At 36.8% G+C, this 26,386-nt stretch overlaps 3 protein-coding genes across 6 annotated transcripts in view; 1 reads left to right on the top strand and 2 right to left on the bottom strand.

The window, feature by feature from the left end:
* The window catches only part of atrnl1a (attractin-like 1a), a 217,906-nt gene extending 210,546 nt beyond the window's left edge, over positions 1-7,360 (bottom strand). For 2 of the 3 annotated variants that reach the window (XM_079635195.1, XM_079635197.1), the window contains exon 1: positions 2,556-3,278. In XM_079635195.1, the coding sequence (XP_079491321.1) occupies positions 2,556-2,899 (344 nt within the window). In that variant the 5' untranslated portion in view covers positions 2,900-3,278. Of the gene's footprint in view, positions 1-2,555; positions 3,279-6,776; positions 6,848-7,242 lie in introns of those variants that run through there. The other variant, XM_079635196.1, reaches the window with a different exon arrangement.
* Positions 7,186-18,703, top strand: LOC307010477 (hyaluronan-binding protein 2). 2 transcript variants are annotated; one of them, XM_079635198.1, is made up of 14 exons: positions 7,186-7,367; positions 10,645-10,774; positions 10,853-10,939; positions 11,385-11,492; positions 11,660-11,776; positions 11,955-12,065; positions 12,810-12,981; positions 13,298-13,392; positions 13,662-13,775; positions 14,977-15,268; positions 17,170-17,312; positions 17,976-18,110; positions 18,201-18,346; positions 18,508-18,703. In XM_079635198.1, the coding sequence occupies exons 1-14, from the start codon at positions 7,308-7,310 to the stop codon at positions 18,670-18,672; spliced, it is 1,875 nt and encodes a 624-aa protein (XP_079491324.1). In that variant the 5' UTR covers positions 7,186-7,307; the 3' UTR covers positions 18,673-18,703. The 2 variants fall into 2 exon arrangements, with proteins under 2 accessions (XP_079491324.1, XP_079491325.1); XM_079635199.1 differs by lacking the exon at positions 7,186-7,367 and adding an exon at positions 8,715-8,985.
* Positions 18,704-19,447: 744 nt separating this feature from the next.
* LOC307010572 (putative E3 ubiquitin-protein ligase TRIML1) lies at positions 19,448-22,260 on the bottom strand (the record flags this gene model as incomplete). Its single annotated transcript, XM_079635359.1, has 6 exons — positions 22,080-22,260; positions 21,896-21,990; positions 21,484-21,708; positions 20,907-20,926; positions 19,879-20,021; positions 19,448-19,680 (listed from the first exon to the last, which is right to left on the bottom strand). The coding sequence occupies exons 2-6, from the start codon at positions 21,986-21,988 to the stop codon at positions 19,448-19,450; spliced, it is 714 nt and encodes a 237-aa protein (XP_079491485.1). The 5' UTR covers positions 21,989-21,990; positions 22,080-22,260.
* Between the last annotated feature and the right edge of the window lie 4,126 nt (positions 22,261-26,386).

The raw sequence follows: 26,386 nt of genomic DNA, 5'->3' as shown, positions 1-26,386 counted from the left end.
CTGGTTTCAGAATAACACATTATTTCCGTCTGTCTGTCTGTCTATTTGTCACAATTAAGTAGATTTAGGTATTGCAAACTACCTCACAATGGTTTCAGATTAACACATTCTTTCCTTTTCTATCCATCTACTATTTAACTATATACTCGTATTCCAGAACTATTTTTCTAGCTGTCTGTCTGTCTGGAAGTAATAACAGAGACAATTTATATAAGAGACATGCCACTTCCTCAATCCTCAATACAACTATATAAGGAAAACACGTAACGACAAAGATGGAGGTTCTAGTATGCACATATCCCGCCCCTCCCGCTGGAAAGCCAATCATCTGCTTTTAACAGTCAAGCCGGGAAACATTTAAGCCTATCGTCTGGTTCCACTGAAGCATGGGCACAGTTGAGGTTTTGCCTGTTGGTGTCGCGAACCATTGCGCATGCGTAGTAAAAGTACGGTATAACCTGTGGGGAAAAAGGCGGTTTAAACCTTATTTTGGGGCATTTTTTATCATATTTTACTGCTGTTTCTATACATGCAGTTTTTATGTTCCGGTGACCAGTGAAAGTGCAGTTCTGACTCTGCCCATTCATTTAGATAGGAGCCTGGTCTTGTTAGTCCGAAATAGCTGCCCGGAGGCGTTGCCAAGATGTTGGCCGAGTGGCACGACTTGCCTAAAAGGACTTTGGTAATAATCATGCACAATGACATGCATTGGCAAAGCTTTCATTGAAAGACGAGTTAAATTTTGGTTTCTTAATGTGGAAGTTAATGTGGAAGTTAAAAAAATTAAAAAAAAGAAGAAGAATATTGCACCCAAGTCATTTTTATGGGGCTTTGTGTCTTAGCTTGAAAGCATCCCCCATGGTAACTGCATAAAAAATTATGCAATTATTCTTTAGTACAAAGCTTTAGAATTTCTCCCTTTGTGTACCACGGTAATAAGAAATTCATATGGGTTTGGATCAATATGAGAGTGCGTACATTTTTGGTGAAATTGTCCTAAACTCTCTGACTGACAAGCATTTCTCTGGCAGATTACAAGGCATTTTGAAATGAAATAGACATTGTGGAGATTTTCAAAGATAAGGGAAATACAAGGTCAGATCCTTCAGTTAAGCTCTATAAGCTCCTCACCTCCCCAGAAGGCACTCTGATGAGTGACACTGCATGCCCATAATGTTATAGCAACTATTCTGAGATATAAAGTAAGTAACGCATTGGAGTAGGCTAACCAAATTTTTATGAAAGTGCTGCTGAAAACAACGCATAGGAGTCTACCTATTTTCACACTTCCTCTTCAGCCAGAAGTACCACTTTACGTTTGCAAAAGATAACATGTCACTTACACATGATTGAACATCAGAATGGCCGATTCTTCAAAGAGAGCAGAATCACAGGGCCAGTTCAAACACACCACACCATTATCCCTTACTAGAGCACAATGTATTTGAACTCAAGGAGGAAACCATTTTCAAGCACCAAAGTACCTCTAAATTACAACTACTTAACCACTGAATGTGCATTAAGTTTAAAACACATACAATTCTCAGAGATGCTTATTCATAGATCAGGAATATAAGTTAAGAGTTTAACCAGACAATCTGGTTTTGGCAAAATGTGATAAGAAATGTTATTTACTGCAGGATTTCTGAGCAAATCTGAGCAGTTTCTGATATTACGGAGACCTCTTTTGCAATTATTATGAGATATAAGATTACTCTGGTTGGTTTCTTAGGAGGTCTCAAGATCTCAATTTGCTTTCCATATATCCCATTGGTGTCCCAGAGAAATAAAATGAGATTTCATTAGTGATTTATTTTTACTATGGTTCAGTCAAAAGAGTTCTCTCACATACATTTATGCAAAAGGAAACTTCAACTTAGACCTGATTGGAATCCACAATCTCAATAGCCTACCTATACAATCTGTTATGCTTGAAGATTTAGATACAAATGTGTAATTTCTTGAGTTATATGACATGATGAAGAGTTCTGACTTAACAACACGTTACACTTGTTACACTTATAACCTTTCATGAATCCTAGACTCAGTATCTGACTATTAATGATACACTCTTAAAAATAAAGTTTTTTTTTTTTTTTTTTTTTTGCAGCAATGCTTAAAGAACCATTTTATTGTTCATAGTGTAAAGAACATTTTAATAACCTAATTAACCTTTTTCCACTATAAATAATATTTTGAGCAATACAAAGGTTCAATGAACGTTAAAGGCTCTTTATGGGATATATATATACATTTTTATCTTGGATTAATTTATAAAATATCCATATTTTATATTGAATATATATATACATATATTCCCTTCTGAATATGCTGTATGCAGCAACAACAGGCAAGTGGATAAAAAAACGAAAACGCTTATTTCTGGCCTTTGCGCTCTTTATAACAGTAAAGCAAACACTTCACCAAGAGAAGGGAAAAGCTTTTCCAGTTCCACACTCTTGTAATCCGCCTTAATGTAGGCTACTGCTAACGCCACATGTAAACGCTGTTTGCAAACAATGAACCTGTTACCCTGAGGGAAAAGCGTTACTCACTTGAATTTCCCTTGGCAATGTTGACACTGATCTCCAGCCCATCCCTGGTCACAGACGCAAGTTCCATTGATACATCTTCCAAAGATGCAGTTTTTATCACAAGTTTTGGAATAGGATCCTTCAGTGCATATTAACAGGTAAAACATCACAAACGTGAAAAGGTACGTCCTGAGCTCCTCAGTCCTAAATAGGAAACACCTCGTGGAGAAGGCTGGAGACATTCTTCTGCCAAAATCCATCCTCCCGTTCCCCTCTGATCTAAGCATAGGGATGAGGTTACAGTCTTCATTAGACTTCAGGTTTTTAAATCTGAATTCTTTAAAGAGCAGAGAAACACTCCTCATGGCTTTGCTACAATGTGTAGTTTGCTGTCATTGCCATCATGCAGGAATTTAGTGACCAATGTGTAACGGAACTTTTTCCAGTCTGTTCTCAAGGTTGTACGCAGCGCGTTATTCCAAAAGAAGCCAGAACCATATCATTTATATCGTTCCAGAAATAGCGACATATATGAGATACAGATGTGCAGTTATGTTCGTAAACTGTGCCAACATAGTCGCAAAAATAACTGCATGATTTGAGCATGCGGTTTCGAACAATAAGTCGTGTTGTTGTTGCTTCGCCTTTGTTTCTCTCAGAGATGCACTCGGATGGGAATGACAGCCCAACTCCTATCCAAAACAATGTGCAGTTCCCTTCCCTACTGGTGCTCCAGCTGAGCTCAGAGCGAAATGACGAATCTCATTTTACTACGGAAAAGGTTTGGATTATGAATATTAAGTAGATTACGCTAGCGTTGATTGGTAACTTTCCTGGCGCGCCCAATCGGTCACGTGTGCAATTAATATTCATGAGCCAGTCCTTTATCATAGTAGGATGGGAAACTCCTAGTCGTCTAACATTTAAAGTGACAGCGCTATATTAATTTGTCTAGAACTGCGCGCGTCGTGCGGGTCATAAAGTAGTGGTCTGTGCATAGGCGAGGTACCGAAGTTATAAGAGACAATGTTTGTTTTTTTTGTCAAGGTCATAAAATAAAGGAATACTCCACCCAAAAATTACAATTTCGTCATCATTTAGCTACCACCCCCATGTGATTCCGAACATGTGTGCATTCGTTCTTCTGCGAAATACAAAAGATGTAGTCAATACTTTCTCATGATCTCAACACAACAAAAGTAGTTTTCTCTTGTTCTTTTGCTATTATATTGCTTATTTATATTTCATATTAGCTTTTATTTTTTTTATTTTAATAAGTTTTTGACATTTTGTTATATCATTTTTATAGTTTTTGTTTCTTGAAATATATCTATTTAGCTTTGAAGTCACCATGATACAAAAATAGACCATTCTTATTCTTTAAGCCGGAACATTGTAGTATTTATTCTAAATGATTTATCCGTGCACATCATTGTTTTTTTTTATTCATGTGTCCTCGTAATGTTTAATCAAAATTCACGCCATGTCGTAATTACTGTAATGATTCTGAACTGTAAAATTCCTTCACATGCTATAGAACTTGTAATTAGCCTACAACATGTCATTTTCAGAGAGCTACGACTTGTACCACCGCTGTACCACCTGACCACTGCAGATATAAGATGTGTTCGACTTGAAGTGGTGCTGTGCAGACCGACCAGTGTATGACAAGTATACAGAGCTTCATTTACGGTAATTATGAAATGCTGTGAACGCAGCATAACTTCCCCTCCCTCTTGCAGCGACATCTCTTCTCTTCTTCTCTGATGACGTGTTTGCTGGCACGAGGGTGGGACGACCTGTTCCTCACAGCAATAGCAAACCACAACCATCCAATCAATTCCCGATGGACAAAATCAAGTCCCGCCCTACATTTTTTCTTGTTCGAGAAGCAGCTTCACTTGGATATACGTCACAATAAATGACTAGCGCAACTTACAATACATTGCCACTACTATTGTCAATAAAGCATTAAGCTATGGATTGTTTATCCGGGAAACGGACATCAACATTTTCCCACCATTCCTTTACTCTGGTGAAACATAGGACAATAGAAAATGACTGTATGCCAGGTATAGACAAATAAAGATGTATCATCTGGGTAAGATGTCAACAACATTCTCAGAGGGCCATACACTGCACACTCACAGCGGGAGAGAAATAAAATTATCTCACTCAGGAGAACTGCTCTTTCTCTCTCAGGAAAATTAGATTGGCTCTGTTGATAGAAACCAAGGAAAACAGAAAGTCATGGGGGACTTTGATATTAGCCAAATTCGCACCACTTGATGTCTGGCTGCCCCACTGGAAAGGGACATAATCGAGGTTGATTGGGGCATGGGAAGCAAAACTAGATTTTATGGGTTGCTATAATAAGAATTGCCATTTAAATATTTGCCAGGTTTTATGACATTCAGCAAGTCATGAGCATGTGTAAAAACACATTGATATGTGACAGCACACCAGGCATTAGTAAGTACATATTCTTATACAATATAGAAGAAACTGAAATGGCTTGTCAATCTTAAGGATTATTAAATGTGTCTAATTTTAAAGTACAAGGCCCATGAGACCGTTTATTTTGCTGTGTTTTAGATTTTCCTTCGAGGATAACTTGAAGTAGGTCATAGTGAATACATCAGCTTAAGCACCTGCAATGAAAGTGATTGTGGAGCACTGACGAGGAGGATAAACATGCAATATCACATTCTGTGAACGATTTATAGCAGAAACAGATTACGCAGTAGAGCCGACCATCTGTCCTGACTCCAGTACAGCTACAGAATAAAACACTGTAACATTGTGAGGAAATGTACTTATTAAATAACAATTATTATTATTTACTTTTTTGATTTTTATTATTATAACTAAACCTACATTTGGAAAATGGTAACCCAGATTAAAGAAACATACATCACATCACCAGACCTACACAATCGTCCATTGGCCAATAATAGAAATAAAGAGAAGGGGATAGCTTCCACTATTTCATCATAGCCTTTACCATGTGACTGATGCACAAATTAGAGGCAGCTGGAGATTGCTCTGAAAACAACACCGAAGAAAAGGCAGAGTGTTTGTTTATGTGTCTCTAGTGTTGCAATACATTACAAATGGCAGGAGATTAAAAAGATGCATAGATGCAGTGCATTTATTTAGAAATAGTTTCCACTGAGAAAATAGCCTATGTTACAGTGCTTAAAGTGTATATTCTACTTTGGCTACCATTACAAATGTTAATTTGTCTCAATATTAATTTTAGATTTTAGCTGTAAAATGTTACATTCATACAGAATCTTCCTCTTAGTTTGTTGTTATGGAAATTATATTTAAAAAAAAGCTGTAGTTGAGTGGTGACGTATGCTAACGTGCATCAAATGGAAAAAAAAATATTCTAGTGCCCTCTTGTGGTCAGATACAGAAGGTGCTGTAGAGGCACTAAACTACTTTTAACACACATGGGACTATAATTAAAATAGAGACAGGTTACAAAGAATATTTTTGACATTTGGTACTTTGAGGATTACTTTTAGTAACATAAGGATGTTGTCTACATGTAAAAGAAAGGACTTTGAGGTTGCATATTGAAGGCCTGCAACCCTTATTTTTTAACTTGCTTTATAGTCAGAAGCAAACAAGAGGCCAGAGTAATATAGGAATGGTGCATTCCATTTGTTTTTCAGATGTGGGAAATTCCTAGGACCCGTAGGAACTTTTAATTGGAACGCCACCTAAAAGTATACATTTGTGTCTGGGAAACTCGGGGGAAGTCCAATATGGCTTTTCAGAGCATCAGCCGTAGTGAAACACTAGTAATATGTTGTTTATTAGCATTTCTGTTTGTTTTTGTCTCAATAAACTCAGTGGCCCACACAGTATACTATCCAACCTCTATTTGTGAACATGATTCTTTAGCATTATCTTTGCAAAATACCGCTTTTTATGTGTTTGTATTCCGAAAGAGTAAAGCACAACAACGTTTTGCCAACGTTTGGACAAGTCCATCTTAGTTATCTGACTTGTTTACTGGAACGCGGTAAACTCAGGTGAGACGTCACTCCCAGCTACGACATCCCTCTTCCCAGGTAAATGGAAGTAATGTTTCCTTATATGGAATTAGCATAGGCCACCTATATATATGTTTATATAATATATATATATATATAAAAGCCATTAAAAAAAAAACATTTGTATTGCTTGTGGGGCCTTTTATATATTTACAGTATACTTTTTTCCTTTTACCTTTGTATTTATCCTGATATCTTTCCTCTTCTGCATTCATGATCTCTCACAATCCACACTTCGGACAAAGTCTGCAATGAAACAAACAGTGTTCTGCTTTGTCAATATGATCTGTGAACTGCCAGACTATCCATTAATCCAGAAACATTCTCTCCAGGACATTTTGTCGATACATTAACTGCTTATTTAATTATTCAGAATCACTTTATTTGAACATATTTTTAAATATTAAAGAAGTATAGATAATAGTGCGAGTCATTTAATGGCCAAAGAATAGTAGCAGATTTTACTTGCTGCATAGGTAAACTGAAGATAAAACTTTTAAAATACATAAATAAGTGTTTGACTTTTGTCTGTTGCACAGACCCTCAGATCCTTCCTCAAATGCATACACCTGTTAAGCCCTCACACATACTTGAATATACATGAACACAGACACACACCCACACACTCACAGGACACTGACCTTATACACTGTAAGACTCAGAATAGGTATGCAGTGTGTCACTCCACCAGAGACCAACGGCCAGCATGAATCTCAAGCTGTGGCTGCTTCTCCTCTTTTTCTGTGCTGTCATTATCCCTGCACAGGTGTGTATGAACAATTATATATTGATGAATCATAGATTCATTATCTTACAATACGATAACTATACTGTCAACACCAGACTTGTGTTAAACCTGTAAACTGTCACTCCCTTTTTGAGCATAGATCTAAACTTAAATGGCTGTAATTCAGTAATTTGGAATACAGACCTACGGTTGTTCCATTTTTTTTTTAAGACACTTTTTTTTATTGCCGAAGAGAAAGCAGCTTCAAAAAATGAATGTGCAAAAAAAGTTGTAGAAGTTTAAGTTTACTTTAGAGGAAATTTACTGAACTACCGGTAATATTTTATATACCAAATATATGCTATTTTACTAAATAATTTAGACTCTAAATTGCTGGAAAATCAAAGCCATATGTCTAACCAATTTAATTTTGTTCCAAATTTGTAGGTGATTTATCACACAAAAATCACTCAAAGTATGCCTAGTTTATGATGATTAATAATGTATAATGATACCATACCGGAATAGAGTTAACACGCTGAAATGTAGTCCCGGCCCTTTTCAGCGCTGATCGCTCGTCTTTCGGTTTGTATTTCCACAACATGAAAGTAAAATCGTACGGATTAATTAATAAACCGCTCATTTTAAAATCATCCCTATCATCGTCTACTTACATTTGTTATGACATCCGCTTCAAACATTACAATGCTCATGACAACTTTCGTTAAAGGTACAATGTAATAATATTGTAATAAAATATCCAAAAATCACTTGCACAGTGTGTTATATTTCCTGCAGTTGTGTACTTACAATCATAGATATCATAAAGGCTAGATGTCTCGTCCGCGCTGCTGGCCAATGGAGGTCGACGTCCGCACACGGCGGCCATCTTGCCACAGGGGGCTCGCTCACTCGTAACATTGTTTTAATGGAGCATGTACTTTTTAAATAACCATAACTTGCTCAATTTTCTACCGATTTTCAAACGGGTTGGTTTGTTATAAACGTCAGAGATGAATAATTATAATAGTATATATTTCAACATGTTCAAGCATCCAGAATTATAGCCACGTTAATAACGTTTGTAAGAAAGCAAACCGTTTGTAAATCCGTCAAGATTTCAGCGAGATAAGAGGATTTGTGTTTGTGCAGATCACTCACCTTACAGAACCCTTCCCTGTGACAAGATGGCCGCCGGGTGATGCCGTTCGAGACTCCGCCGTAATACATCTAGCCTTTATTATGTATATCTATGCTTACAATATCCCAAAAGTCTCCAAATATTTTTTTATTTCAGAGAAATTCCTATTTTAAATAATGGCCGTCCCGGGAAAAAAATGTCGCCTGTCAATGACGCAATATCCGCGCTATCCTCGGTTTCCGCTCGTACTCCCCCTGCCATAGCCATGACGTAACCATGGCGACAGACGTGGACAACTGCGCAGTGCGTAAAGTTTAGCGTTTATTTCGTTCAAACATTATGGACCATGGCAAGCAGACTTTGGAACAAAAAAGTATAACTAAAATGAGGATCAATATTGGCGTGGCCTTTTTGAGATGCCGAGAGCTCCACGTCCGTGACTAACTTGGACTTGACAGAGCTTCACGAATCACGACTTGACAGCGACACCGCTCTTGCATATACTTTATTAGACAGGTAAGCATGCCATGTACATAAAACAAATCAATGGTAGCCTATAGCTCAACATGATGAAATGTTAGAATATGATCTGTATGTTATTCTGATGTTTATCTAGCTTAACTGTTAGTAAGCTGTTCGTTTCATATAGCAAACGAACTAACACATAGAATAACATAGCCTAACTTTCAACACACTCAAATGCTGTATGATAGTGTAACATAACGTTAGACCAAGTGAAACAGCGCTGCTTTAGCGTTACCTCACAAGTTTAATTCGTCAAGTAAACTGACCTGTGTGAGTTGTAATTCAGCACTTGCGGCTTGCAGGTCGTTCGGTAGAATTAAAAATCATTTTTCCTTTAGGCCTAGGCCTATATCCGCGGGACTCGCGTGTGATATCTGTCTATTATTAGCAATCGCGACCTGATTCATACCACTGTAATGTTAAAAAACATGAATGTTTTCACTCATCCATTAACATTAGGCATGTCTGAGATTAGCAAAATCTGCGTAGAACCGATCACCGCGAGATGCATGCCGGTTAGAAATGTGTCCGAGTGCGGTCCGCCTGGCTGATGTCATGCTGCCCTATGTCAAAAACAACTAGCGAGCGCAAGACGGACGTGTCGGATTCTGCAGTCGAGCGCAGTTGCTCTCTACCGACTGCGCTGTTCAGTTGCATGATAAACGACTTGCTGACGACACAGCTTATTGCTCATTGGTTTAAACAAACGTGTATTGTTCTCTTTTTAAATGTTTGATTTTAAAACTCTGATATCATGTATATATTATAGCCTAAGCGAATATTCCCAAACTTTCTGACAGTGTGATCTCTATGTGAGTTGGGCTATGTGATGTCATTTTATTTTATATATATATATAGGCTAGCCTATATATATATATATATATATATATATATATCTGTATTAAAGTACAAATGATTGATAAACACGTATTTTGAATGGAATTAAACAACAAGTACTTTGGGTGTCTTGTTAATTATATTTATTTTCATATAAAAGCAACAGAACTTAAATTAGGCCTACATCCAGTTTATTAGCAACACCGTGCACGAGAGTGAATCCCGCGATATCCGTCTTTGATCTCACATGTGTCTAATCCACTGCGAGAAGAGAGATCTGTCCGTCTTGCCTGCACTTTTTTCACTCCTCCCATCACTGCAGCCGCCTACTCTCGCATACATTTCAGGCGAGGCAAGGAGCATCTCAAACAAGCCTATTATTAGATCCATCAGCTTGACAGCAAGTCCCATCATTCAGCTCGTCACTGCGTCGTAAACCTACGCCTTTGTTATTGTAAGAGGTTAGCGATCCATAGCGGCGAAAAAATATATATATTGTAGCTTTAACTCTACAACAAGTAAATCCCCTTCACCAGCTAATTACTCTTCAACAGCAATACACAAATTATAAAGATGGCTGCGCATTTGTTTGTCTTGCGCATAAGGTCTATGACAGCTTTTTCATCTGAATAAAAATTAACTGATGCTATATTATGTTTTGGTTTTGTACTTGGTCAAATGATGATCCTTTGCCTAAACAGTAACCATGTTTTTATTTATATTCTCTAATATTTGAATACCAAATATGCATCACATTTAGCTGATCTTGATAAAAGAATGCATTTTCTGAGCAAGTTTCTCACCTCTGATTAGTTGAAGAAGGATAAGAAACATGAAGAACATGATAAGCATGCTGAACGTGATAGACATGGGCAGCATGATAAACATGGGAGGCCTGGACATGATAAACATCCTGGAAAGAGAGGCAGAGGGAGATTGGAGGGTAAGTTGTCAGCTTTTGGGTTGAAATCTAATGTATATAAATCTTTGCAAATATTCTATATGCAATTTATGATATCAGACCTGAAGGCTGAGTTTGACACCTCAGACGACTCTGATGATGACGACGATGCCAACGATTGGCTGTTAGAGCTTCAAAGCCTCAAAGGTATGATTCATTGGACATATTTCTTCCTCATATTGTTTATACTGCCGTTCAAAAGTTAGTATTAAGCAAGGACGCATTCAATTGATCAGAATTGACAGTAGAGACATTATACGTCACAAAAGATTTCTATTTTGAATAAATGCTGTTATTTAGAACTTTCTATAAAACAGTCCTGAAAATAAGAGATATTATAAAAATTAAGAGCGCAGTTGTTTTCAACATTCACAATTCAAAATATTACAGTTTTTACTGTATTTTTTTATCAAATAAATGCTGCCTTGGTGAGCTGAAGAGACTTCTTTCAAAAACCGGCCCCAAACTTTTGAACATATGAACAAATACGGTCCAATCACATACAAACCCAAATATAATGTTATAAATGTTATACCAAACTGAAATCACCTAAACTGTGATCAAATAAATGTTTCCCCCTTGGGTAATTCAGGAAAATGCAGTCCAAATCCATGCATGAATGGTGGGGTGTGTGAGGAAAAAAGAGATAAATTCAAATGTAAATGCCCCACGCAGTTTGTAGGTAGAAGGTGCCAAAGAGGTAAGAACTCACTTCACACCACCTGCAATATATAACATAATATACACTATATACCTTAATATAATATAATATACTGCAATATATACCGGGTATGTACATATATAAAATAACCAAAATATACAAATACCTTTTAAGTCATTATGAGAAGCTTTTGATGTTTGTTTTAGGGGTAAGGGTTTGTAAAAGAGGAACATGTGGGACAGGACTGTGTCTTCTCACCTCATCTCCTCCCTACTATAAGTGCAAGTGTTTTCCACCATTCGCACCTCCAAACTGCGAAAAAAGTAAGACTTAGGGCACTGAACTCATGCTGCACTAAGCCAGAGTTACTCAACAAACAGACTTTAGCATTTCAGATTTGGTTTTAGAATGCTCAGACAAAAAAGTACTACAACTAAATCATATTTCTTAAAAATCTGGGTTGTATACTTGTCGATTTATGATTTATTTATTTTTGTCCAGCCATTCCATGTGCACCAAACCCTTGTCAGAATAAGGGCAGATGTGTGTCAGAAGAGGGTGATTTTGAATGCGTCTGCCCAAAAGGATTCAGTGGACATTACTGTCAAGTCGGTGAGTATATATTCTGCCATAACGTTGCATTTCTCTCTTTAGATTAATTTAAAAGAGTCTAAAAGAGTCTGAATTAATGACATATGACATGTTTTAGAAATGTAAAATACAACTTTTTTGGTGTTTCAAACATAAATAACTACCGGTATAGGAAATATTAAATGTTAAAAAAAGGTATTTGATGAGCATTTTATTTTAGTCTATATATATATATATTAGTTTGCCTGTTTATTATTTTAGTTTTCCTCATTATGCTTGGTCTTATAAATCTTTCTTATAGTTGTCAATGACAAAAAAATATCTTTAAGACACAAATTGCACATTTAAAAATGTGCCCATTTCTGAGAAAAAAAAATTTTGTAAACATGTTAGTTTCAACATACTCTGACAAAAAATTATTTACTGCCTTCAAATGTGTCAAAAGGTGTCTAGATAAAAAAAAAAACATTATTTGACACCTTGAATAAATACAGTATGAATTTGCACAATTATTATTGTAAAACGTAAGTTTTCAAAAACTTATTTTTCAAGGTAAAATGTGTATTAATATATTTTTCTTAAATCACGAATGGCAGTTTTCTAGAGTTTACACCATGTGACACATGAATCTGAACCAAGACTTTGGCATATTGTTATTATGATCTAGATTAGAAGGATCTTTTCTGTGATATCATTTCCTGTTTTATGGTTTATTCTAACATGACAACAACATGAACAACTATAGTGTGCTGTGACTATCCTCAGACCCGAATGACTGCTATGAGGGGGATGGACAGTCATACAGAGGAAAGGTGTCAGAGACTGAAGAGGGGGACGAATGTCTCGACTGGAACTCTGAGTTCATTCTGGATAAAGGATTGTTTCCTTCAACTTTATTTGCATCTAGTGAAGGCCTGGGACAGCATAACTTCTGCAGGTTAAAAACACATGGGGACCAAAAGCCAGAGATTTACATATTTAACTAGTGACCTATAAATAGTGCATTCATTTTATGCGAAAACCTTTTTTGGTTTACATTTTTTCAAAATCATAAAACCTGTCTATTCACGTGTTCAAAATATTTGACAACTTTTAATTTTCAATGTGATCTTTGACTTTTTGATTTCACTTCATGTCCACACACATGTCAAAAGCACACCTACTGTACACATCTGGGCTAGATCAGCAACGGACTTGTAATCATAGTACTCTGCACTAATCCTATGCAAATCCTACATCCCTCTGTATCATAGAAACCCTGATGGAGATAAGAAACCATGGTGCTTTATAAAGAAGAACAAGAAACTGCGTTGGGATTATTGTGATGTCAGAAAATGTCCCACACCTGGTAAGACTGATAATAAAGTCACAGTGTGGTTCATAATCTGATGTTTTTCCATCAAGAGCTTCAACTCAACAACACTAACATGCAGCAGCTCTATGGCCTTCAGAGTCACTTGAATTAATAAATCGACAGTCTTATCTTTGAGCCCTCTCTGACCCAGCAGATATATTAAGTTGCATGACTTAACATCTCTAAATCTGCATAAAAAATTTCCCACTTTAGTTTTGCCACTAATTCAGCTATTACTCATATGTTGTACTTTTTTTCCATAGCAACAACTACCAAAAAAATGGTGACCACCACTAAAGCTCAACCCACCACAGCTGCATTCACAGAGAGTATCATACCAGTAACTACTCTCCAACCAACTGTACCAGTTAAGACATGTAAGACTTCCTCATCGTTAGCCACGCGCCGTGTCTAGTAAGACTGATGACAAAGCAGTGTCAAAGGGATTAGTTGTGTTCTATTGAGGCTTTGAATCAAGAATATAATATAATATAAAATACGTTTGTTTTTTGACGTTCCAAGAGTACTGATACAGTCGAACAGCATTGTGTCTTTTCAGTTTCCACTGTATTCGTGGAAGGGATTTTTCCGATTTTTTTATTCATTTAAAAAAAAAAAACATTATTCATTACCGATTTGATCATAACACTGTCACATTAGCAACATCCCTGTGATTATTTAATGAGAGTTGTACATTGAATCATCTTCGTGTCTTTAACAACATAAACCATAACTATCTCCCTTTTAAATTATGATCATTGTTGGCTTTACCAAGTAAAATACTGATCTACTAGCTATTTAAGCTTATTATTATTAATAATAATAATATTATCTGCAACATCCTAGAAACCACATAGCAATGCTATAAGGGATAGTTCACCCAAAAATTTAAATTCTGTCATCATTTAAATTATTCACCATCCAGTTGTTTCAAACCTGTATGAATTTCTTTCTTCTGTTGAACACAAAAGAAGATATTTTGAAGAATACCGGTCACTAAACAGTTGATGGGCCCCATTGACTTCCATAGTATTTTTTTCCCCATACTATGGAAGTTAATGGGGCCCTGGGTCTGTTTGGTTACCCATGTTCTTCAAAATATATTCTTTTGTGTTCAGCAGAAGAAAGAAATTCATACAGGTTTGGAACAACTTTAGGGTGAGTAAATGATGACAGAACTTTCATTTTTGGGTGAACTATCACTTTAACAATGGTCAATAGTGATGGATTGAGCACAGAAGTCACTTTCAATTTCAAGCCAAGTATTTTGTTGTCAATGTGGCAAATTCACATGACCAATTTGAACATGAGAGAACTCTGTATGGGGAACTTCTTCGCCTTTACACTCAAAACTCCCAATCATGCAGATTCCTATTTAAATATTGGACACAAAATTTCCGTGAACGCACCTTCATTTGGAAACAAAACACCACTGCTGCGTGTTGCCCAGAGACTCGCGGGTGTTTATTCTGTGGTGTCTTTGTTTGGAGTATTTTTGTGGCGGAGTGTTTACTTGACTGTTTTATAGTAGCAATATTACACTGAATCGATATCCTTTCCAAAAATGTCACCTACCAGATGCCAGCGCAACCCCAGAGAGCACCAGTTCAGCCCAAATAATCACTACTGCTGCCCCACCAACCACACCAACTAAGAATGCTACTTTACCAAAGAGTTTTCATACCTGTGGTAAACCGGAGCCCAAAAAACAACTAAACCGGATTTATGGGGGTCTTAAAGCTATTCCTGGAGCCCATCCATGGCAAGTATCAGTGCAGATCAAACCTAAAGGATCCGTCCAGGGCTACAGACACATCTGTGGGGGCACCCTTATCAAGGCTTGTTGGGTGCTGACTGCAGCCCACTGTGTGTAAGTATGGTCTTTAGTACACTAACACCAACGACCACAGAAAAATGGTGACAAGACACGTCAAGGCCTAATGACTAGAGTAGCCTAATGGTTAGATCTGAACGGCTTTAAAGGGGTCATGACATGAGAAACCAAATTTGCCTTGATCTTTTGGTATATAAGAGGTCTTTGTACCATTAAAACGTCCTGCAAGTTTCATAGCTTAAGACGTCCTCCCCATTATAAACGAATCATTTATTTAATCAAGCTCTAAATACAGCTCGTTCTGGATTCATGGTAAGAAGTGACGTCACGGTACGAAGTGACGTACCAGCGTTTGCATATGACCGCCTCCGTCACAAGACAACTACGCTTAAAGCGCAAGACAACTACGCTCATTTCGTATCATTGTCACGACCGCGCGCTGCACGCCTCACAAGTGTTCAGTCGACGGACAGCGAGTGGGTCTGTGTACAGGGAAATTACGATGCCGCAGATGTGCTGTTCCTGGTTGTGGACAAACAACATCTTTGAATACGCTGCGAAAGATCCAGTCGTCAGGGAAAAATGGATGCACTTTATTTTTTGCGGACGTCCCAGTCACGGCAGTGTTAATGTAAGTGTTTGCTCTATACATTATAAGGATGACTGTTTTGAGAAAAAATCCCAATATGATGCTGGCTTTGCTAGAAAACTGTTGCTCAGAGATAAGTCCGTGCCGACTATTCTGGGCTCAAAACGACGTTGCAAACTTACTTTTTATCACTGGCTAATATAAACACATTTGTATAAGAGAATCTTGAAAATATGTCGCCTGTCTAGTACGTTAGGCCTACATGTGATAGAAAATTAAAAATGTTGCCTTTATCAATGCTGCATCTTCAAATATGGCCTGTGCATGCATTTTTGTCCGTGGTACACCCTATCATGTCATTGAAATTAGTTAAATAATGTTAAACTGTTAGCAAATTAAGCAACAATAATCCGTTTTCAAGTGTCTCGGGTTACAATTTTTTTATTAATTCAAAATAGTTTCACTTTCCATGTGGACACGGGCTGATCCAGTCTTCGTTGTTGTGGTGATGGTTCATTTTCCTCTGATTCCAGCTCAAACATATAAGGTTTTATCATTGCAAGAGCCATCGCTTCGCATGCATCACCCGCTACTAAACAGTTGCGCCGAATCCGCAAATGTTGTGGCTGGGGGCGTTAATAATTGATGCAGAGGCACTGACGTTAGCCAATCATAACAGTGGGCGTTAACACTGAACTCTTAAAGGGGAAACACCCCCAAAACAGACTGTTTGAATCAGAGGATGAGAAACAGGGTGGGAAAAGGTCATAAATCACTACATTTTAAAAGTTTTTTGTAAAAAAAACTATAGTAATACTATAATTACACCTAAGGGAACATAATAATAAAATAAAAAAAACCATGTCATGACCCCTTTAAATCTGGCAATCACCACCTGACAAAGTTGCTTTGAATGTGTGCAAAATTACAAGGTAATACAAACTTTAAACAAGGTAATTTGTCTGCTCTCTGGTTTGCTTTTTCGATGGTATGTGTGCTTTTCTCCAAATCACATATTGGATGAGTGTTAGTTGGACAGCATTGTGTAAACGTAACATCATGTTATTTTTGCCCCATCCTTGCTTTTTCAATCCATGATAACTCTTAACTGCTTTAGTTCATATTTCACTGCATTTAATTAACAGTTATCAATATGAATTATTGTCTTACTGTCTTCCTAAATCAATGAATTGATGAGCTCTCAATATTCAATTTTACTTCTAATGTGGAGAAATCTTTACACTGGCAATACAAGAAGTCTGAAATGTAATTGCATTATTTCATGCTTCTTTTTTTGTTGTTATTTTGAACCATGGCTCAGTTTTATTTCCTTTTGTTGTGTATACAGTGATAAAAAGCATGATTACAGTGTTGTATTGGGAGGATTAAATCTAGTACAAAAGGAGCCAACAGACCAGACTGTGCTGGTGGAGGACGCTATCATCCATGAGAAGTACATCGAAACTCGTGATGTCGTCTACAATGATATCGGTGTGTATTGTAGACATTTATAGGCACTGATAAACCAGGTTTTTTGTTTAAGTTGCCAGCTAGCATTTTTTATCTTTCTCCCAGAATATTTTGTTGTGTGAATATCTGAACATGACATAAATCAAAATAAAGAACTGAGCCCGTTTTAAAAAAATAAAAAAAATTGTACCCTATTCTAGCTTCATGCATTTTTTTTTATCATCATTTTAATGTAGGCTAAGTTTCATAATAATAATAAAAAAAGCAACGTTTTGAACAAAAAATATGAGACACTTTTTGTAAAAGACTGGATCAGATTCAGAAAGATAATCAAAACATACAGTAGATGGAGTAGGTTGAGTCCATCAACACCCCTTTGTTGTACGAGTCTTTATTCGGGCAGAATTAAAAGAAAAACACAAGACAGGAAAACTAATAAAGAAGATAAGCTATAAATACACAAGATCTTCAAAATAAAAGCCTGACAATAATAAGAACTTCAAAACAAAAGACCTCAAAAAGTTAATATTGATATTGTTCACTTGTGTTATATTGTTGCAATTCTAAGCAATTAATCTGGCTATTTGGTGATACAAAAAAATGTAGGAGAAGCTCCACAAATAATTGAAGGTATATGTTTTTATTTTCTTGTATTTCTAATGTTCATTCTTTCCTGTGATGCAGCTCTTTTAAAACTGAAAGCTACTAATGGAGAATGTGCTAAGGAAACTCAGTTTGTGAAAGCTGCCTGCTTGCCCAGAGAACCTTTTTCAGATGGAGCAGAATGCAGCATTTCAGGATGGGGAGCCACAGAGACGTGTACATCTCCATATGTCTATCTTTGAGTTTGTGTTGAAGGTGCATCGATGAAAATACTAAATCTGTTCTCTTTCCCTTTCCTGTCTGTAGCAGAGCATGGCTCCGTGCATTTGCTTGATGCACAGGTTCTGCTGATTTCTCAGGAGGCCTGTTCAAGCAATGAAGTATATCCGGCTTTGCTGGATGACGGCATGTTTTGTGCAGGCTATCTCAAGGGAGGAGTGGACTCCTGTCAGGTGGGTCATCATTTTAACTGTATAATGTGGTTTAAAAATATTGAAAGGAGTTGGTGCTGCTGTAACCAGAATGACATTTTGAAACATGGAAAGAAAAGTAAAATTACTACAAAGTAATTATTTCGTTGTCAGATGTCAATACTTTTGTCTCTTTCTGACAGGGTGACTCTGGTGGGCCTCTCACCTGTCAGAAGGATCAAATACACTATGTCTATGGTATAGTGAGCTGGGGAGACAGCTGTGGAGAGAAGAACAAGCCTGGTGTCTATACCAGAATCCTTAAATACTTGGACTGGATCAATGAAAAAACTGCTGGGAGTCAGTAGCATGTCCATTAAAGATTAACCACAACCACAATAGGTTTTTTGTCATGTACTCTGATCTACCAGTAGTGCTTTATACACATTTTTATTGTAGAGTTTTAGATGATTTTTTTGATGAATTAATAATACCTTGTGTCTTAATGTGGATGAATACTTAATATACACAATTTCAGACAGCTACTATTGAAATATCTGACCAATTTAATGTGTCCTTGCTTATATTCATTTCTAGTGTCTGTATAGCTTGCTAGCACCAACAAGAAGTGTTTCTTGCTTTGACCAGCTAGCTACCATTCAAAAGTTTGCGGTCAGTTAAATATTTTTTAATACTTTTCAGAAAGGGTGCATTCAATTGATCAAAAGAGTCAATAAAGACATTCATGTTACAAAAAGATTTCTATCTAGATTCTAATAATCTATCATGGTTTCTATCAAAATATTAAGCAGTACAACTGTTTTCCAAATTGATATTGATAATAAATGTTTCTTGAGCACCAAATCAGCATATTAGAATAATTTCTGAAGGATCATGTGACACTGGAGACTGTATCACAGAAATAAAATATATTAAAATATAACATAGTTATTATAAACTGTAATAATATTTCCTATAATAGTTACTGTTTTTGGCGACTAAATGCAGCCTCGGTGACCATAAGAGTGACTTCATTCATTCATTCACTTTCTTTGGCCTTAATTGGAGTAAATAATTTTTATTCCAACTGTTCCAACTACTTCTCCTGAGTGTTTACATCTGCTCATGACAACTCAGTCACGTCTACCCACAACAAAGACCAAGTTCCCAGTAGATCTTTCCACTTACATCTACCTCCCAGTAATGGCGGCCAGAGTTCCAACACTGTACGCTCAAGACGTTAAGGGTGGTGTCAAAGCGGCCCTCATGCTCCGGGACATCCTGCCATACATCTGTGAAAGTGGCACAGTCCCCTTCAGATGATATAATCAGCTTGGGATGGGCAGTGGAAGGGTCCAGGACCACTCCTGAGGAATCTGCAAAATTAAAATTAAAACTAGACTCAGAAATATATGAGTTAAGGTTTATATAGGTTTAAAATAACCTATGGAACTATTGTAGGTCTACTGTAATTTCTTTGTCAGTGAGCTAAAGAAAAAAAATTAACATTCATTTGGTGCAAGTCATTCCTCCAAAAGATCAACAATTGTATGTGTTGTTGCACAATAACTCACAGCTCTTCAGCAGCCGCTTGGCAATAGGGACCTGGGAGCGAATAAACAGTAGTAAATTGTTGGTGAGCCCCAGTAGCTGATCTGATTTTGCCTCGTCAAGTTTTATGAGACCAGGGTTTGTTGCTGTTAGTAATTCCAGCACCCTGCCAACAAAAGTGTATTCACATTATATCAGCACCATAGATAACACCTGCCCTTTAATATAAAAGGTTGAGGGTTATTTAGATTAAGGTTAAGTTTATATGACCTATGGGTTGTCCCAAATAACATATTATCCAGAATAAGTCTGGTTAGACAGAATTCTATTATCTTCTAGAAATACTAGACATGTTCATTCTGGCCATGTTACACTGAATTTTATCTAGTCTAATATCTAATACAATACAACCAATAATTGCCTTTTGTTTGGCTATGCTACCATTCAAAAGTCAGTAAGATTTTTTTTATGTATTTGAAAGAAGTATCTTATGCTCACCAAGACTGCATTTATATGATAAAAAATACAGTAACTACAGTCATATTGTGAAATAATTTTTTTTTTAATATGTTTTCCTTTTTTAAAAAAAATGTAGCCTAAATTATTAATGTGACGGCAATGTGGCCAGTTTTCAATGTCACAGGATCCTTCAGAAATCATTATAATATGCTAATTTAGTATACACATAAAATAATAATAACATTATAAAAATTGTTCAGTTATGGAAAATAATGAGAGTAAGGTGTACAGTTTAAATGACCCAGACATTTAATACAATCAAATTAATACAGGCATACTTCATTCCAGATGTCTAGAGTTGAAAGCAAATCTGGAATATTGCCTTATGTGTTTACATGATCCTTGTATAATCAGAATATTTGTTAATAAGTTTTTTTCCAGGATGCTTTCATTAAAGAAGCACATTAAATAAACCTTTGCTTGAAATGGATGGTGTCAAACATGATATACAACAATAAAGCCTTTGCAGATGAGTCATAGCATGCCTGACATGGTGACAATCTCTCTTAAGTGCAGTTCTAAATATACATACCTGTCCTCATACATTGTGACCTATGAGAAAGAGAGGCAGAATTACAGTGAGAATGCATTATGTTGCATGCAGGGATGGTAGGTGTCGCCATGTATTGTTGGTCATTTTAATTATTTTGTTGTATACTATGATATTGTCCCAAGTGTTTTACGTAAAAGCTATTTTCTTGGTTATATGAATTTTCAGGAAACATTTAATTTATAATTTTGAAAACATTACGGGAACGTTAGTTTTCTATGAAAAAATTTCTATGAACGTTCTACAAGAAGATACATTTTAAAAAATGTTAGACATGCGTCCAACTAAAAGGTTTCCGGAAAAAAACGTATGATGTATAAATACTTCTTTTTTTCCCAACATTTTGAGAACATTATTAGACATTTTATTAACATTACTGGAAGACTGTTTGTTCATAACTAATGAACTTATAAATAACCTTGCCAGAGCATTAGCCAAAGTTCTGAGAGCCTTTTAGCTGGGTATGATGACAGACCCTACTATCCATGGCAGGTTAGGATAAAAAAAAAAGAGTCCACAACAATGGATCTGTCCAACCAATTGCTTATAAAAGGCTCACCCTGTCACCGGGCTGCATGTCACTGTCCGTCATCCCTTCATTGAGCTGGACCTCAATGTCTTTGAGGAGGACACAGTTAGTCTCAATGAGGTTGTCTAGTGCTTGAACCGCAGCCGTCTCCTCCATCTCCAGCAGGGACAGAGTGATCCTACAGTCCTCTTCCAGAACTCTCCGCATCTCTTCATACTTCTTCACTATATTCTCTCTCACTGCAGAGGACATGGACTGAGAAAGATGAGCAAATGGTTTAGACTAGTCTCAATTGGGTAATCCATAAAAACGACAGAATGTTCATTTGTATGTTTACATATATTGCAAATTTTCCTTTGCAATTAATACGACTCTCAAACATATTTGATTAATTGTTTTTGAGTCTCTTATGAGAGTTTTTTTTTCCACAGTTTTGACTCACTTTGATTTCATTTTGCTTGCCATTCAGTTTCTTCAGTCTACATCTGATCACTTCCCTTTGCCTAATAAGAAGATCCTGGGTATTTTTTTGCATGTCTAGTAGAGAAAAGGAAAACAAAATGCATGGGAACTCATGCAAACGTTGACATTTTAGGATAAAAAAGGTTAAAGAGAACAGACCTTACCTGACACTGAGCTTTCATGTCACCGTGTTGGACTGAGTTGACAGACTGAGTGACGGCCCTTATGTTGCTTTCACAAATCCTTGGAGGGTGATTTGCAACTCTGTAGAATCTAGATGTTCCAGCAGGAGAGATTTTAAGGAGCTCATGCTTCACTAGTGAAAGCAGATCACATGGGTGGGTCACAGAGCCACAATCCTGCCAGAGATGAATGGCATTCACCTTGACTTGTTGCTGTGACGCATCTGTCACTATAGACAGGACTCACATACCACTTCCTCTCCAGGCCATTTTTAGAGGTGATATTTAAAGATGTGGATAGTGAGACATTGTCCCATGTGGGTTCATTACAATCAGGCTTTGTAATAAAGTCCGTGTATGCTCTCTACAATGTGTCTCTTAATGTGAAACTAAGTACAAGTGAATTCTGGGAAATGCAGGAATGAGAAGGTCAGTTAGAGCCTTCATGCAGTAGCACGCAGGAGAGCCTATACGATTCAGAATAGTGACAAGAAGTGAACAGAATGAGTAATGTGGAACTCTGAACACAATTCACAAAAATCTTTAACTTTCAGCTCCAGCTCACAGATGAATCCACCAGATGGCAGCAGAGCATACACATGGCTGGACATCTTGAGAGAATCAGATAAACTGCTTCAAGATTTATGACAGAAAATGGTTCTGATGATTAAAATGCTATGGTTGTTGTTGATGACAGTGGTGACATCATTCATGATGCATAATGCCGTTCCTGCTAACAAGTAACAGTAGGCTATAGGCTATTAGGTATTAGTTTGCTCAATAATATCATTAGTTTGTAGTGTAAAAGGAAACAGTTTGTACAAACAAGCAGTTTATACAATAGTTTGCATTCCTTTAGATCGTATTTTTGGTTTGTACAATCATTTATTATACAACTATATTTACAAAGAAGACAGACAGAAAGACAGACAGATAGCCACAGACAGACAGAGACAGGACATTTTAGTACATTAATTAAATAAATCACATACATTTATTTTACTTATTTTGGATAGGATCACCCTTTTGTATTGCTTCATATCCTCATTATTTTGGAAAATTGGGCCCAGGTATATCTCACTTGATATTAGTGCTCTAGATTTCATCCAGCTCTCAGATTTGTATCCGTCTAAAAGTGTGCAGACAGGCACTTTTAACAACAACATGTAATTCTAAAAACAGTATTGTAGAATGGCAAAAAAAACAAAAAAAACAAAAAAAAAACAATAGTGCCTACATGAAATATTGCATGGAAACACGAGCACAAATAAAGCATGATCTGACTTATCTTCTGTGATCTTGCTTTGTCCTTGCCTTGCTCCCTGTGTAACAATAAAGCACAGTCAGCTTTACGTATGCTCTAATAAATGCAGGCCCAAGCACATTACTGGACTCAGAGGTGGATTGGGAAGACCACTGTGATCCATAATCCACCTTTCATCAGAATTTCCTGTGGAAATAAAGTCCCTTAATTTCTCCAATCTCCACCATTAGACAGCAAAACCCTGACCCCTCTGTTACCTCCCCTCTGGTCCCTCTTTAAACCATTGCCTATTAGGCAGCTCAGATCAAATCCCTGCTGTTGGACTTTAATAAGAGAATATTTGCTCCTGTATTTTAACCTTGTTATCCAATATCCTGTTCCATTTTCCTCTGAGTGTATGCTATGGGCTGCTTTAATACAGAAAGGGTGCTTGACTTGAGGCCCACATGAAGAAAGAGGCTGAACTTTTCATGTTTTATATTTAAAGCATATAAATAGGTCAATAAAAACAAATCTGTATAAATTAATACCGGTAATGAATATGATCATCACCTGATATAATCAGCTCCTTGAGTAAGAGCTATTTATGTGAGATTGTTCACGAATCACATGATGTAATATTTAAATTTTGAACAATTTGTGCATTTCAAAAGTCAGTCTTGGTGATCAAGGACATGAAATGTTATATGAGTCCCTTTATCTGTAAACTGTATCTGTGAACATCAACACAAGTGGGTGTGTTTCACTTGACACCTGTTTATGTTTGGCAGAGGACAGTTCATTAAATATGTACAGAGTGTGTAGTTGTACTGGGTGAGGTTAAGTGCTTTGTAAACCTCTCAGGATTGTATCAATAAAGAAAAGGTCCTTGACGTTTGTAATCACATAGGCCAACTGGTTTTTTGACACCTATTCTTATTAATGTCACATCCACATTTGAAGCCTGGCTGGCATGTGTCGACAACTGCTAAAACAAGTGTCGTCAAGTTTACGATTAGGCTGTAAAGTCAAAACAGGAAGTTAACTTTTTTTTCGTTATTAATAAAAGAACATTTAAATAGCATTTTCAAACAACAAATGCCAAGTTAAAGTGCGCTCTCTGATCGTTCAAAACGTCCAATTTTTAACGTCAGTTTTTTTCTGGGTTATGCAAACGTTAAGGAAACATTTCATTTCGTATTTTTTGTAAACATTAAGGGGGATGTTTGAATGTTCTTCAACGTCTTGGAATGACCTTTCCAACGTGATGATGTAATGCGTGGCGCATCTCAGAGATGGGGCATTTGTCGTTAAAAAGTATATATATATATTTTTTTTTTAGAAAATGATGATCGTTTCGCTATAGACCCTTATTTCTCGACTGGGATCGTGTTGAGCCTTTGAAGCTGCATTAAGACTGACATTTGAACCTTCAAACCGTTGGTTGCCATTGAAGTCCATTATATGGAGAAAAATCCTGGAATGTTTTCCTCAAAAACCTTAATTTCTTTTCGACTGAAGAAAGAAAGACATGGCCATCTTGGATGACATGGGGGTGAGCAGGAAATTTTTATTTGAAAGTGAACTTTGAGAGCAGATGACTTTGATTGAACATTTTTATTAACATTACTGGAAGAATGTCTGTTCATAACCTTGAGAACCTTGCCAGAACATTACTCAAGCTCTGAAAATAATAGCGTTTTGTCAAAGACTACATCCAGATTGGATTCAGATGATCAACAAATAAATGGAGCAGCTCGAGTCCATCAACACCCCTAAGGCTGCACAGTCCTCATCCATTAGGCAGTTTTGATTTATACTGTTTAATGTTGATGATCGTGTTATTTTACATAGGCATCTACTTTGATCCGGAGATTCTGTACTCTTTCAGAAGATGTGTCATAGCGCCCCGTACCATATAAAAACATGGAAAGCCGGAAAATTCCGTCAATGGCGGGAAAAGAGTAAATATATTTTTAAGATAGTTACTTGTTAGCTGTGCTGGTGGCGTCCCGAGATTCTCATGGCAATTCGTACCTATTTACATTTTGGCAAATTGGTGGCTAATTCGTATGAATTTGTACGACCTCATTCATAAATTTTTCGTACGATCTGCTTACACAGTGACATGTATGTATGTTAGGGGTAAGGGTGGACCTTAATGCTTAAAAATGCTTAATCTAATAATCGTTTTTTTAACGATTCGCATTATGAATTCATACGAAATTGCCAACTTGAAATGTACGGTAATCGTAGTAATTACCGTAACAATTCTGAACTGTAAAAAACCTTCATGTGCTTGAAGAACTTGTAAACGCGTAAATTAAAAATTCAGAAAAACAATGAGACAACTACGGTAGTTATTCTACTTTTGTTTTGGTCCGCTTGATCCTGTCCACTGCTAGTTTACCCAAAAATATTTAGACACTCCAGTTTGCGGTAAACACAGTATATTTTAGCCATGGAAGCCAGCAAACGAACTGGGTCAGAGATTGCAGATTCTACCTGACCTAAAAAGCATCGGCAATGAAACATTGCAAACGTAGCTGATTAACTTGCACATTGTCAATTGCGCCCGTTCATGTAATGTGTCCTCAATCTGGAAGCCCTCTCTCCAATATTTAGAATTTGGACTGCAGTACCCAGTCCAACCACTATCTGTCAATATTACATACTGCACCTTTAAGGTGTGTTCGACTTGAAGAGGTGCTGTGCAGACCTATCGGTGTATGATATCAAAGTATCGTGAAAGCGATTCGAAAGCATACTGAGCTTTATTCACGGCAATTACGACATGGTGTGAACACAGCGATAGTTACGTTTCCCCTGAGATCAGGTTGGCCAGACAAACCTCAAATGAGAGAAAAAGTAGACACCAAAAGTCATTGAATAATTCTCAAGTGTATTTATTTATTAGTATTTTTAGACATGAAACCCCATCTTTACTGTGATCAACGTTGTTTTTGAGCAAGAGAACGCACCCTGGCAACACATGAGAAGCACTGAACTAATCGCGGATAGGAAACTCTTTCCATGTTAAATGATT

The sequence above is a fragment of the Phoxinus phoxinus genome, assembly GCF_949152265.1.
Source record: "Phoxinus phoxinus genome assembly, chromosome: 14".
Classification (NCBI taxonomy): Eukaryota; Metazoa; Chordata; class Actinopteri; order Cypriniformes; family Leuciscidae; genus Phoxinus; species Phoxinus phoxinus.
Note: the sequence above shows the minus strand (reverse complement) of the source record. Positions and strands in the feature narration are given on the sequence as shown.